This window comes from Panthera onca, chromosome F1, assembly GCF_046562875.1.
Source record: "Panthera onca isolate mPanOnc1 chromosome F1, mPanOnc1 haplotype 2, whole genome shotgun sequence".
NCBI classification, from domain to species: Eukaryota; Metazoa; Chordata; class Mammalia; order Carnivora; family Felidae; genus Panthera; species Panthera onca.
The window spans coordinates 3,988,755-4,003,115 of NC_138355.1; the positions used below are offsets into that span (position 1 = coordinate 3,988,755).

Genomic DNA, 14,361 nt, shown 5'->3' on the forward strand with positions numbered 1-14,361 from the left:
ACTCAATCTTTCAAACTCAGATTTTAATCAGAGATTGAGCTACTCAAACATGTTATGCTATAATGTAAATTCATTATTAAGCGTATCAAAAACATAAATAAAAATTACTAAATAATTGTCAAGTCTGGAACCAGAGAATTTAATTAACATTATTAATCGCTATGATGACACAACAGCAACAATTAGAATAGCTGTAAGGTAGTGAGTGCCTACTGTATCCTAAATTCCCAAATACCCCAGAACAAAGCACTAAACTCACAAGGGCATCAAAGGCTATTTTGAATTTAAGGGAACATATAACATTTGCCACCGGTCCAATACTGCAGGGACTTCCAGCCCAAGAAAATTCATGGTTTCAATATTAAATCACCTTTTGATGGTGTCGTATTTTTACAAAACTGGGTTTTTAGCCGTTGCTGTAAGTAAATCCCATGCAAAAATGAATGTGGAACAGGAAATGAGAATGGCAGGGTCAATCTGATCCAATAGGCATACAAATCCCATTCGTGTGATCAGTTAAGAATGAAATACAACTATGTTAATTTTCCTTCCATTTTTACATGTTATTTTTTCAAAAAGCTACTAACTTATTTGGACTATATAGTCACTAAGTGGCTTGAATGTAACTACCTAATAAACAGACCTAGCAGGTGTTACTTTTGGCCTGGAGGCACCACGAAAAACTCCCAAGAAACTTGGTGCGCCGTGCACCTGCTGCATCACATAGTCTTTCGGCAGCACTCACAATCCTATGAGGTGGATGTTCGTCTTCCCAGTTTATAGATGGGAAAGTTTAAGAGACTTTAAAAGGCTAATTACTTGGGAGCGCATAAATTACAGGGCCAGATTTCAAACCAGAATGTGTGTCAGCTTCCTCGTGTCCAGGCTTGCTGGTTATCCCGTCAAGGGATGCCTGCCTTCATACCGCAGCTTCTTCCCAAGAACCCCTAATGGTCTTGGCACAAATGCCTCCAGTGACGAGAGACTAGACACACAAAGCAGGACCGTTCCCGCGAACCTTCCCCTTCTCTGGACTCCTATCGCGTGTAGTCACTTGCTACAATTAATGTTGGATTACACATATTTGTGTACATCTCATCTCCACAAGCAAACAGTTCCTTGACGGCAACAGAAATAACAGCTAACTTTGGGGGTGGTTATGCAGCAACATGTAACTAACACCCTTGTTAATAGGAGACAAACGTACTACGTGTGGGGAGAGGACTACAGTCTACCGCTAAGTGAACAGAGCAAGCAGAACCAACGCGGATGAGCCCGTCCGTGTGAATAAAATCTAGGCGTATGTATAAACTCTCCATGTTGACCTCTACACACATGAAGATGAAAGCAAGTCATTTTCTTTTACACCCTCTGTCCCTTCTATTTTAAACCGCAAGAACCTAGTGTTGTTTTTTTTTTTTAATTTTTTTTAACGTTTATTTATTTTTGAGACACAGAGAGACAGAGCGTGAACAGGGGAGGGGCAGAGAGAGAGGGAGACACAGAATCTGAAACAGGCTCCAGGCTCTGAGCTGTCAGCACAGAGCCCGACGCGGGGCTCGAACTCACGGACCGTGAGATCGTGACCTGAGCCGAAGTCGGACGCTTAACCGACCGAGCCACCCAGGCGCCCCAAGAACCTAGTGTTTTTATAACGAACCCAAGTAATAACAATAGGCGAAAACTGAGAATGTGAAGTGGTGAAGACTGAGAAGGGCCACTGGATCCAGCCATCAGGAGTCACCGCTGAGACACCTCCTGAATAAAGTGATGCAGCAGGTGGTGGAACATCCAAAGCCAGCTGAGAGCTCCCAGAGCGAAGGTCAGTGTGGTCAGGACAGTGGAAGCGGGCAGGACAGCAAGGGACACAAGGCCAAGGAGGAGACGGGGGCCAGAACGTGGCAGGCTCTGTAGGAGGGGTCTTCTTCAGCCACTCTGGGAGCCCACCGGAGCTCTGTGAGTGCGGCCCTGCAAGCTCTCTTTCAAGGGACCTCCCTGGCGGCCCTAATGAAGGACACACCTTATATAAAACCAGAATCACAGAGCTCACCTAGGGGGCTACTGTCATAGTCTAATGAAGAGATGGCAGTTTTGGGGCACCTGGGTGGCTCAGTTGGCCAAGCCTCTGACTCCTGATCTCGGCTCACGTCGTGATCTCATGGAACTGTGAGCTCGAGCCCCACGTCAGGCTCTGTGTGGACGGTGGAACCTGCACGGGATTCTCTCTCTCTCCCTCTCTCTGCCCCTCTTCTGCTCTCTCCCTCTCAGACTAAATAAAATAAATGCTAAAAAAAGAAGAGAGACAGAAAGAGAGATGGTGGTTTGGGCACAGATGGTTGGAGGTGGAGATGGAAAGGAGTGGCTGGGTTTGGAGTATACAAATAAATTGCTAATTAATTGGTTATAGAAGCTAAACAGGGACACCTGAGTGGCTCAGTCTGTTGACTGTCCAACTCTTGATTTCGGCTCAGGTCATGATCCCAGGGTCATGGGATGGAGTCCCAGGTCAGGCTGGGGCTGAGCACGGAGCCTGCTTAATATTCTCTCTCTCTCCTTCTTTGCATCCTGCCCCCTGCTCACGCACTCTTTTCTCTCCTTCTAAAATTAAAAAAAAAAAAAAAAAAAAAAAAAAAAGAACGTGAAACAAAGGAGTAATAATGGTTGTTAAGATTTTTGGCCCCGACAATGTGTCATTTACTGATATAGAGAACATTAAGAAAGGACAGGTTTGGAGAGAACACAAAAAAATTCAGTGTGGATATGTTGGTGGAGGCACTGCTCAGACAGGAGGAAATGTTTAGTGGGCAGCTGGGTGTTCAAGATAAAATCCACACTGGAGACATAACTCTAGGAATATATAGATAGTATTTTCTAAAAAAAAAAAACAAAATTTAATGGTTATTTATCTTTGACAGAGAGCGAGAGAGTGCACATACGCGGGAGGGGCAGCAAGAGAGGGAGACACAGATCCCAAGCTGAGCTGTGAGCACAGAGCCCCACGCAGGACTCGAACTCACGAACCGTGAGATCATGCTCTGAGCTGAAGTCGAGGCTCAACCGACTGAGCCCCCCAGGCACCTCTATAGGTAGTATTTAAAATGAATGTCTTGGGGCGCCTGGGGGGCTCAGTCGGTTGAGCCTCGACTTCAGCTCAGAGCATGATCTCACGGTTCGTGAGTTCGAGCCCTGCGTGGGGCTCTGTGCTCACAGCTCAGAACCTGGAGCTGCTTCGGATTCTGTGTCTCCCTCTCTGCCCCTCCCATGCTCGTGCTGTCTCTCAATAATAAATAAAATAATAAAGTGAATATATCTTCATTTAATTTATAACTGTGTTTGTATTGGACTTCGTGTTTATAATATTTTTAGTGAATAGGTAGTGTTTTTGGGTTTTAGATGGGATGAAATCCCGCAGGAAGTAGGTAAGAGGACAGAGAAACAGCACAGGGACTCAAGCCACTTCCAACATTTAGAATTTAGTGGAAGAAACTGATCCGCAAAGGAGGAGGCAGCGCTCGGAAATTAAAGAAAAACAAAGTATACATCCCCCCTCCCCCCCCACCAAGTGCAAAGTGAAGGAACGGGCCCTCTCCTCCTAAGAGTGTCCGCAGACTGTGCGTCTGCAAGGCATTCAGCACACAGACTGTCTACCCAGGGCTACAAAAGTGACAAACCCTAGGCAGGGCACCTGGGGGGCTCAGGCCGCTAAGCGACTGACTTTGGCTGGGGTCACGATCTCACGGTTCGTGGGATCCAGCCTCGCATTAGGCTCTGCGCTGACAGTGCAGAGCCTGGTGGGATTCTCTCCCTCTCCCGCTCTCTCTCAAAATAGGTGAATTCAAACTTAAAACAAGAAAACCAGATGCAAACCCACTCCAAACACCCGCCCCTGTCCTGGCTCCTCAGGGTCCGCACCCGCCTGGTCCCCGGCTCCTCAGGGTCTACACCCGTCCGGTCCCCGGCTCCTCGGGGTCTACACCCGCCCGGTCCCCGGCTCCTCAGGGTCCGCCCCGTCCCCGTTCCCCTGCAGCCCCGCCGCGGCGGGAGGGCTGCCCGCACCCCGTCCAGGACCCGGGCCGCGGCGGACGGCCGGCCCAGGCTGGCCCGGGAGCCGCCGAGAAGGGGCCGCGCACGATACCCACCTGCACGACTCGCTGCTTCAGCCTGTTGTCCACGAACCTCGCGGGCCGGGGCTTCATCGCGGGTCCGGGAGGCCGCAGCCAGGACGCTGGGCTCCACGGGCACCGGGATCCTCACCGGGCTGCCCTCGGCGATCGCCGGGCAGGCCGCTCCGCCTTCTCCCGCCCGCCCGCCGCCCCGGCCGTGTCCCCGGCGCTGTACCTTCGCTGTCCCACCGCGAGTGAGGAGAACGCCACCGAGGAGAGGAGACCTGCCCACACCCGGGACTTTCCGGGCGGCCTATCCTGCAGGCTTGTCCGGCGGGCCCTGGACGCCAAGGACCCCTTTTGAACACGCTCAACTTTATTGTTCCCCGCTGCGCGGACACGGGCGCGTGGCGGCTGCTGGGGCTTCCGGCGAGCGTCTTGCGTCTTCCCGCTCGCTCGTCGGGGTCGGACCGCAGCTTGCGCGAGGCCGCCTTGGTCCTGGCTGCAACCTTAGCAAACCCCGAACCTGGGGCGCCTGGGACGGTGAAGGCGGGATGAACCCGCAGGGAGGCCCCTGCGGGCCCGGCGGGTGTGCGCGGGGGGGGAGGGGGGGGCGGCGTCCGCCGCCTTCGGAAACCTGGCTGCCTTGCCCGATTTTCCGCCTCCGGTTTGTCCAGCACGTCCAGTGCAGGACTACGGCTTGACCTAGAAGCTGCCCAGAATTTTGGTAAACGTCCGTATTTGCCCGTAAAGTTTTAAGGAGACACAAACGGACAGTTAGCGTTCACACACACGCACGCGCAGTTACCGGCTTTCGTTTCCGTTTGCTCGCTTGCTTAATCGCGTGTTGAGGCTGGGGTCGGGGGGAGATGGAATCAGAAGGCTGTGAGATGTGAACACGTGACTCTTCTTACTCAAGGTACCGCAGGGTAATTTTTCCCTCGGAAGTGCAGATCACGTGGCTGCCCTTTTCGGTGGTCCTTATCCATATAGATGCTCACGCCGGTATTCAAAACTTTGGTTGACTTGGCTCCGCCTTCATTCCTCACTTCTTCACTGTGTGTGCACCCTGCTTGCAGCTAAGCAGCATTGCCTGCGTTTACGCGTCGGTACTGAGCACCTGCTATGTCCCAGGCACTGGGTTCAGCTACGAAGAAACAAGAGATTCCTGCTGCTCCGAGGCTTCCGGTTGTCCTGGAAGGTAATGCTAACAGACACGTTGATCGCACGCAGCTCTTTGCTCTCACCGACATTTCCGCTGGTCTATCATGCCATTCCTGGCCAGTCTGTGACTTGTAGATTCCTAACTAACCATCTCCCTTTCAGCCTTTCCAGATACTTCCCTTCGTTACAATCTCCACCCAGGGAACCCTCCTCTCACTGAACAAAAATTTAGAGTGTCTCCCAGTTCGGGTCCCTGCCCTGCCCTTGAGTCTTGTGGGGAAAAGCAAAAGAATTACGATTATACCTTTTTACGATATCTTTTTTTATGATTAGGTTACTTATGTACTTGATTATATTAAGCTTTAAGGAAGATTTCATACAGTAAATAACACAAATACAGTCAACGCCCAGTAACTTTTTAAACGTGATTTAATTCTGTGCATGTGAAATGTATCACACAGAAAAAAGCAGGCTATAGGGCCCAGCAGCATCACACTGCATACAAAGCAGTGTGGTTTGTAGTCTGTAATTTGTCATAGAATACTATTCTACATTTAGGGCTGGCTTCATGGGTGCATGACCTGTGCATGCACAGGTGCCCCTATATGTGTGTGTGTGTTTTTTAAATGTTTTGCTTAGGGGTGCCTGGGTGGCCCAGTCGGTTAAGTGTCCGACTTCGGCTCAGGTTATGATCTCACAGCTCATGGGTTCGAGCCCTGCATCTAGCTCTGTGCTGATAAGTCAGAGCCTGGAGCCTGCTTCGGGGTCTGTGTCTCCTTCTCTCTCCGCCCCTTCCCTCCTCGTGCTCTGTCTCTCTCAAAAATAAATAAACATTAAAAAAAAACATTTTGCTTAGGGGTGCCTGGGTGGCTCTGTCGGTTAAGTGTCTGCCTCTTGATTTCAGTTTAGGTCATGATCTCACGGTTCAGGCTCTGCGTTGACAGTGTGGAGCCTGCTTAGAATTCTCTTTCCCTCCCTGCCCTCCCTCACTCTCTCGTGCTCACACACTCTCTCTCTCAAATACATACACTTAAATATTTTGCTGGGGCACCTGGGTGGCTCTGTCGGTTAAGCGTCTGACTCTTCATTTTGGCTCATGTCATGATCTCATGGTTCGTGGGTCAAGCCCTGTATTGGGCCCCACCCTCCCAGTGTGGAGCCTGCTTGGGATTCTCTCTCTCCCCCTCTCTCTGCCCCTTCCCTGCTCGCTCTCTCTCTCTCTCTCTCAAAATAAATTGTGTGGAAACCAATTTGACAATAAAGTTCATATTAAAAAAAATAATAAAAATAAATGAACTTTAAAAATGTATTTTGCTTAATGTAATAGTATTCACAGTATTTCATTGTTAAAAGCATTAAACATTTAAAATATATGATATGAAATGCACCATCTTTGATAATTATTTTTTTGACTGTCTTTTTGTCAATCCTAATTTAATTAAGAAATTTAATACCCTAAACACTAGAATTTTAGGCTTTTTAAAAATTTTTGTATGGCTGTCAAAGGAAGGTATTACTTTTAAGAAATATAGTATTTCTCATTGTTCCTAATCAAAGGATTTCTTTCTTCTTTTCTTGGAAATACAATTGACACACAGTGTTTCCACCTTGGAATTCTTAAAACTTTTTGAACAAGTAGCCCCTTATTTTAATATTGCACTGGGAAAGGGGTGCCTGGGTGGCTCAGTCGGCTAAGAATCCGACGGCTCAGGTCATGATCTAACAGTTTGTGAGTTTGAACCCCGCATCGGGCTCTGTGCTGACAGCTCAGTGCCTGGGGCCTGCTTCGGATTCTGTGTCTCCCTTTCTCTGTGCCCTTCCCCCACTCATGCTCTGTCTCTCTCAAATATAAATAAACATTTAAAAAATTAAAAAAAAATATTGCACTGGGAAAATTTGCAAATTATGTGACCCCTACAGACCTGAAGTACTTTTCCACAATGCCTACTTCTTAAGGGCAAGCATTATGTTTTTCACCATTTTACTACATCAGGCGCAGCAGGCAGTAATTGAAAATAAGTTAATACTAGGTATTGATAACGGTATGCTTGAACATTTTCCAGTGGATTTCCTGCTAGTAATTATTTCTCTGAAGACAACTTCCATCAATTCTAGTGTTCAGATTAAATAGTATCATACATCTAAACCAAAAAGATGACTGACTAGTAACCTGAGTGCATAAGATCTCAAGAACTTCCTGCAGTAATTGGAATGTCCTCCAACCCCACCTAGTGGTACTGGCACATTTCACCTTCTGTGCTTCACGCCTTGGCCCTCCCAAACTTTGTATCTCACTGGCAGCCTAATTGTGCTTTATAATTTGGGTGATCTATATCCTGACTTAGGATAGTCCCGATTTTTACCTCTTGATCCAGCATGGTTATTAATAGTGTAGCAATTGGTGGAAATACATGAAAATCTCCCAAATGAGAACAGGCAAAGACTATTCAGAACTTGGCAATAGCAGGGGAGGCCACCACCATCACTTGCATTCTGGCAGAGACTCAAAGGGACATGGAGGAGTGGGGAAGCTTTGTGGCTGAAACAGGGACGGCTTCCGGGGTGCCCTGGTTGGAGGCTGTTGGCCTGGGGAAGCTGTAGGAGGGTGTATAGAAGCAGGGCATCCTATGTGATTAGGGGAGTGGACTCGGCTTTTTCTGGTTGGTCCTAAAGTTGGGAGTGGGGACGAAAACCAGGGAAACTGTCAGTTATTAATGGAGTCCTGGCCATTTGGGGCCAGTTGTTGATAGGATTTATTGTTTGGCCTCCTGGATTATTTGTTAGATTAATGGTCTGGCATTCTGTCAGCCAGACTACTGGCTTCCTGGGTTGGATGCTGCAGGTTGTAAGGCAGAGTTCTGTTTGATTGATTCATTGATTGATTGATTTATATTTATTTAGAGATGATTTATATTTATTTAGAGAGTGCAAGTGAGAGAAGGGCAGACAGAGAAGAAGAAAGAGAGTCCCAAGAAGGCTCCACGCTGTCAGCACAGAGCTTGATGTGGGGCTCAAACTCACAAACCGTGAGATCATGACCAAGAGGTGGATGCTTAACTGTCTGAGCCACCCAGTTGCCCCCAGAGTTTTGCTTTTATGTATAGCCTGGCTATTGTTCATTTGTATATTGGGTTTCTCACGTTATATCTCAGAAAGTTCCAGCTTGTACAGTAAATTACGTGGTCACCCCATGTTGTATGATAGGAACAAGGAGAAAAGGCGAGAGTATGCATGGCATTGGATTCTCACCCAGGTTCCCAAGGGATGTTGCCTGCTTGCTGGAAGCTAGAGACTGAGTCTGTATCCTTGCTTTCTCAGGTTAAGGAAAAAACTTTGGGGGTCCCTGGGGGGCTCAGTCTGCTGAGCGTCACGTCTTCAGCTCAGGTCATGATCTCATGGTTCATGAGTTGGAGCCTTGCGTCAGGCTCTGAGCTGACAGCACGGAGCCTGCTTGGGATTCTCAATCTCTCCCTCTCCCTCTGTTCTCTCCTGCTCGTGTGCTTTGTTTCTCAAAATAAATAGACTTAAAAAAATAAAAATGAAAGGAAAAAAACTTTGATTTCTTTTATCTGATAAAGGCTAGTAATTCTTTTAACTTATAAAATTTTCCCTCCTTTGAGATGATTGCCTCACTCTAATTTTAAAAGTTTTTTAAAATTAATTTTATTAACACTTATTTATATTTGAGAGACAGAGCATGAGAGGGAGACACAGAATCCGAAGCAGGCTCCAGGCTCTGAGCTGTCAGCACAGAGCCCGACGTGGGGCTTGAAACCACGAACTGAGATATCATGCCTTGAGCTAAAGTTGGGCACTCAACCGACTGAGCCACCCACGCACCCTTCATGTCCCTAATTTTAAGTAAAATGAAAATAATACTTTGAGCTGACATTTTATGTATTAAATCCACAAATGTTTGTCATCTACTCTCTGCTGGGTCTGTGCTATAGTGAGGCTACAGTGACTGTCAAACAGATTATGGTCCTGAAGCTTAATGTTCCAGGGAGAGGGGCAGGCCCCAGACTGGCAAACAATAAATGTATAGTTAGAATGATAAGAATTAGGGGCGCCTGGGTGGCTCAGCCAGTTAAGTGTCTAATTCTTGATTTTGGCTCAGGTCATGATCTCACGGTTTGTGGGTTCGAGCCCCACGTCGGGCTCTGTGCTGACAGCGTGGAGCCTGCTTGGGATTCTCTCTCTGTCTCTCTGCCCTTTCCCTGCTCACGCTCACGCAAAAGCTCGCTCTCTCTCTCTCTCTCTCAAGAAATAAACATTAAAAAAAAAAAAATGAGAACTAGCAAGGCTTTCACAGCCCCTGGAATGGTCCCTTTGGAAGAAGGTGTTGGATGGATGATTGTCGGGAAAGTGAATGAACAGGCTGAAGTAATTAACAGTGTACTCGGGTGTCCACAGTAAGAGGGAACCTGCTTCTGTCCAAGCGGCCAGGGGAAAACTGTGAGAACGTTACAGTTAAGGACCTCTGGGAGGGCAGAGACTGGTTGTGTTGGAAGTTTCTGGTCGAGAGAGTGAGCGTAGGTCCTAACGCCTCTGCTTGTTCCAGGAACGGAGAGGAAAAGTAGACTGACTTCTTGCTTAAAGCACCGTTACTTGAAGTTTCTGTCAGTCAGAATCAACATGAATTTGAGCCAATGTAGGTTATTCGGAGGAGTTTCCGAAGTTGAGTCCAAGATGAATATGGAGGGACAAATGGCCAGGAAGAGCCCGTTTCCTGAAGAAGAACTCAGCACCTGCTCTCTCTCTTTTTTTTTAAATTTTTTAAAAAATGTTTATTCATTTTTGAGAGAGAGACAGCATGAGCGGGGGAGGGGCACAGAGAGGGGGAGACACAGAATCCCAAGCAGGCTCCGGGCTCCGAGCTGTCAGCACCGAGCCCCACGCGGGGCTCAAACCCACAAACTGTGAGATCATGACCTGAGCCGAAGTCGGGCACTCAACCGACTGAGCCCCCCCAGGCACCCCCGCCTGCTGTTTTTTAAAAAACTCTATTGAGGGGTCACGTATGATGAATGCATCTGTTTTAAGTGCATAATTCCGTTATTTTCAAAATGGAGGTAAAATTTATATAACCTAAAATTCTCCGTTGTAACTATCTTACACTGTGAGATTCAGTGGCTTTAGGGCATTTGCAGTGATGTGCAACATTACCACTACGTAGCTCAAGAGCGGTTTCGTCGACCCCAAAAGAAGCCCCGCGCCGTGTCCCTCCCAATTCCTCCCTTTCCCCTCCCTGGAAAGCACCGAGCTTCTCTCTGTCTCTATGGATTTCCCTGTCCTGGACGTTCATTTCAATGGAGCCGCACGATACGTGACCTTTTGTGTCTGGCTTCTTCCACTTAGCAGTGTTTCCAAGGCTTATCCGGGTTGCAGTGAATGTTGGTCCTTCGCTCCTTATGGTTGAATAATATCCCACCGAGTGGACAGATCACGTTTGATTTAGCAGTTCATCAGTTGATTGACATTAGGTTTAGTTCCTCTCTTTAGCTCTTAAGAGTAATGTGCTGGATCGTTTCTGTACAGGTTTTTCTGTGAATACCTCGTTTTAGTGCTTTCGGGTACATACCTGATGGGGATTGGTGGGTCATTGTTGATTCAATGTGTACCTTTTTGAACAGTGACACAACCGTTCTCCACGGTAGCTGCACTGTTTTACATTCCCACCAGCACTGCATGAGATTCTGGTTTCTCTGAATCCTCCCCAAAACTTGTTTTCTGTCTTTTTTGTTTTTTAGTGAGTCATTTATGAAACGATATTTCATTGTGATTAAAAAAATTATTTTTTAATGTTTATTTATTTTTGAGAGAGACAGAGCACAAGCAGGGGAGGGGCAGAGAGAGAGGGAGACCCAGAATCCGAAGCAGGCTCCAGGCTCTGAGCTGTCAGCACAGAGCCCGACGCGGGGCTTGAACTCACGGACCGTGAGATCGTGACCGGAGCCAAAGTCAGATGCCTAACCAACTGAGCCACCCAGACGCCCCATACCACATTGTAAATCCATTAATCCACCAGTGGACATTTGGATTGTTTCCTCTTCTCTGCTATCGTGAACAACACTGCAGTGAACATGGGTGTGCAAATATTTCTTTAAGATCTTGGCTTTCAGTTCTTTTGAATATATACCCAGAAGTGGGATTGCTGGATCACATGGTAATTCTACTTTTAAGTTTTTGAGGAACCTCCATACTGTTTTTCATAGAGGCTGCACCAATTTAAATTCCTATCAACAACACACAAGGGTTCCAGTTTCTTCACATCGTCACCAACAGTTGTTATTTTCTGGGTTTTGGTGGGGTGTTTTTTTTGTTTTTGTTTTTGTTTCTGTTTTTTTGATAGTGGCCAACCTTAGGGGTATGAGGTGATATCTCATTATGGTTTTGATTTCCTGAGTCTGATAATTAATGATGTTGAGCACACTTTTCATCTGTTTGTTAGCTGTTTGTATATATTTGGAAAAATATGTTTGAATCCTTGCCAATTTTGTAATGGGGTTATTTTTGTTGTTGTTGAGTTGTAGGAATTCTTTATTCTTGTTAACTCCTTATCAGATACGTGATTTCAAATATTCTCCCACTCTGTAGATTGCCTTTTTGCTCTCTCAGCAGTTTCCATGGATGCACAGTTTTTGTGGGTTTTTTTTTTTTTTTTAATTTATGATGCACAGAAGTTTTTTAAGTTTGATGTAGTTCTATCCATTTTTGCTTTTGTTGTCTGTGCTTTTGGTGTTATATACAAGAAGTCATTGTCAAATCCAATGTCATGAAGCTTCCCCGTATGTTTTCTTCTGGGAGTTTTACATTTTACTTTTTTTCTTTTTTTTAACATAATTTATTTTTACTTAAAAATTTTTTTTTTTAATGTTTATTTATTTTTGAGAGAGAGACAGACAGAGTGTGAGTAGGGTGGGGCAGAGAGAGAGGGAGCCACAGAATCTGAAGCAGGCTCCAGGCTCTGAGCTGTCAGCACAGAGCCCAATGCGGTGCTCAGACCCATGAACCATGAGATCGTGACCTGAGCTGAAGTCAGACGCTCAACCAACTGAACCACCCAGGCGCCCCTGTTTTACTTTTTAAAAAAAATGTTTATTTTGAGAGAGTGCGTTCATGAGTGGGGGAGGAGCAGAGCCAGAGAGAGAGAGAGAGAAAGTGCAGGTGGGAGAGGTACGGGGGAGGAGAAAAGAGAGAATCCCATGCAGGCACCTTGCTGTCAGCATAGGGCCCAAGGAGGGGCTCCTTCCCAGGAACCATGAGATCATGACCTGAGCTGAAATCAAGAGTCAGATGCTTAACCGACTGAACCACTAGGTGCCCCTACATTTTCCTTTAATTTTAAGGACAATTTTCTGCATATAGAATTCTCGGTTTAGAATTTTTATTTGTTTTCTTTTTTCAGCACTTCGATTATGTTATCTCAGTGTTTTCTGTTCTCCAGGATTTCTGATAAGAAATCAGCTTTAATCTTACCAAGATATGTGAGTAATCTCTCTTGCCGCTTTCAGAATTCCATCTTTGACTTTAGATAGTTTGATTATAATGTGTCTTGGTGTGGACCTCTTTGAGTTTATCATACTCAGGATTCATTGAACTCCTTGGATGTGTAGGTTCATGTACATATTGGTCATTATGTTTTCAAATGTTCTTCCTATTCCTTTCTCTCTGTCCTTTTCTGGCACTCTCATTGCACACATACTGGTTCTTTGATAGTGTCCTGCAGATTTCATGTGGTCTGACGATTGTTCTTTATTTTTCCTTTCTTCCTCTTAGGCTATGTAATTTCAGTTAATATATCTTTAAGTTTGCTGATTGTTTTTCTGCCTGATCACACCTTGTAGTGAATTTTTCATTCTAACTCCTTACTTAAATTCTATTGGGTTCCTTCTGTTGAAATCAGTGTGTGTCCTTCAACTTTGATTTTTTTCTTTCAGAATTGTCTTAGCTATTATAAGTTCTTTGTCTTACCGTATAATTTTTATAATAAGCTTGACATTTCCTTTGAAGAAATCCTACTGTGATCTTGATTGGTTTTGTATCGAATCTGTAGATCCATTTTGGAAGAACTGACATTTTAACAACTTCGACTCTTCTAAGCCATGAACATGGTATATCTATTTTAGGTCTTCTTTGATATATTTCATCAGTGTTTAATAGTTATCACATACAGATACTGGAGATATTTGATCAGATTTATCCCTAAATATTTCATGCCTTTTGGTGATACTGTAAGTAGTACTATTTTAAAATTTTGATTTCTGTTAAGTAGATAATAGAAAAATGCAGTTGATTTTTGTGTATTGATTTTGTGTCCTCCAACCTGGTTATAAAGACAATCTATATGGACTGAATTGATTTCCTCTTTTCTAGTCCATATGTATTTTTTTCTTCTTTTGTGCTAAGCAGACAGCAGAGATGTACAACTGAACACAGCAAGATTAGGCGAGTGTCCTCACATGAAACCCCAGCTCCATTTCCCCATTTTTCCTTCTCAGAAATCTGGCAAGTTTGGCTTATACTCTTCCAAGCAAGAGTTTGGATTCTTTTCTGGACTAACTGAAGGGCTCTAGGGAACAGACACACATTTGAGGAGGCGAGGGTCAACCACTGACCGAGTAGCTGACCACTGATCGACACACAGTGAAACCTACTAGTCAACCAGCCCTGCCCATCCACACTGAGCTCCCAACCACCTTTTTTGCATTTTTATTTTTTATCTTATTTTTAAAAAATTTTTAATGTTTATTTATTTTTGAGAGAGAGAGCACAAGTTGGGGAGGGACAGAGAGAGAGGAAGACACAGAATCTGAAACAGTCTCCGGGCTCCAAGCTGTCAGCACAGAGCCCAGCGTGGGGCTCGAACTCACGAACCGGGAGATCATGACCTGAGCCTAAGTCAGAGGCTTAACCTACTGAGCCGCCCAGGTGCCCCTTGTTTGCATTGTTAAATTTAACATACGAACAGACAGACCATCAAGGATTAAAGTTAATCTCCAACATTGAAACACAGACCAAAATAAATTAGTGGAAACAGAAATTAGAGGTAACAGAGGTAATGCTCAGAGCAGAATATGTCCGATACACCAAA

General features: G+C 45.6%; 1 protein-coding gene and 1 long non-coding RNA gene across 8 annotated transcripts in view; one reads left to right on the top strand and one right to left on the bottom strand.

Moving 5' to 3' along the window:
- The window catches only part of NVL (nuclear VCP like), an 89,043-nt gene extending 84,592 nt beyond the window's left edge, over positions 1-4,451 (bottom strand). For 4 of the 7 annotated variants that reach the window (XM_081791827.1, XM_081791825.1, XM_078441021.2 and 1 more), the window contains exon 1: positions 4,140-4,320. In XM_081791827.1, coding sequence (XP_081647953.1) covers positions 4,140-4,196 — 57 coding nt within the window. In that variant the 5' untranslated portion in view covers positions 4,197-4,320. The other 3 variants (XM_081791828.1, XM_081791826.1, XR_014136403.1) reach the window with 2 other exon arrangements.
- A 132-nt stretch (positions 4,452-4,583) lies between these two features.
- On the top strand, positions 4,584-12,754 carry LOC132685899 (uncharacterized). The gene is made up of 3 exons (XR_013553178.2): positions 4,584-5,022; positions 5,183-5,304; positions 12,676-12,754. It is a non-coding gene; the product is annotated as an uncharacterized LOC132685899 (long non-coding RNA).
- Positions 12,755-14,361: the final 1,607 nt, after the last annotated feature.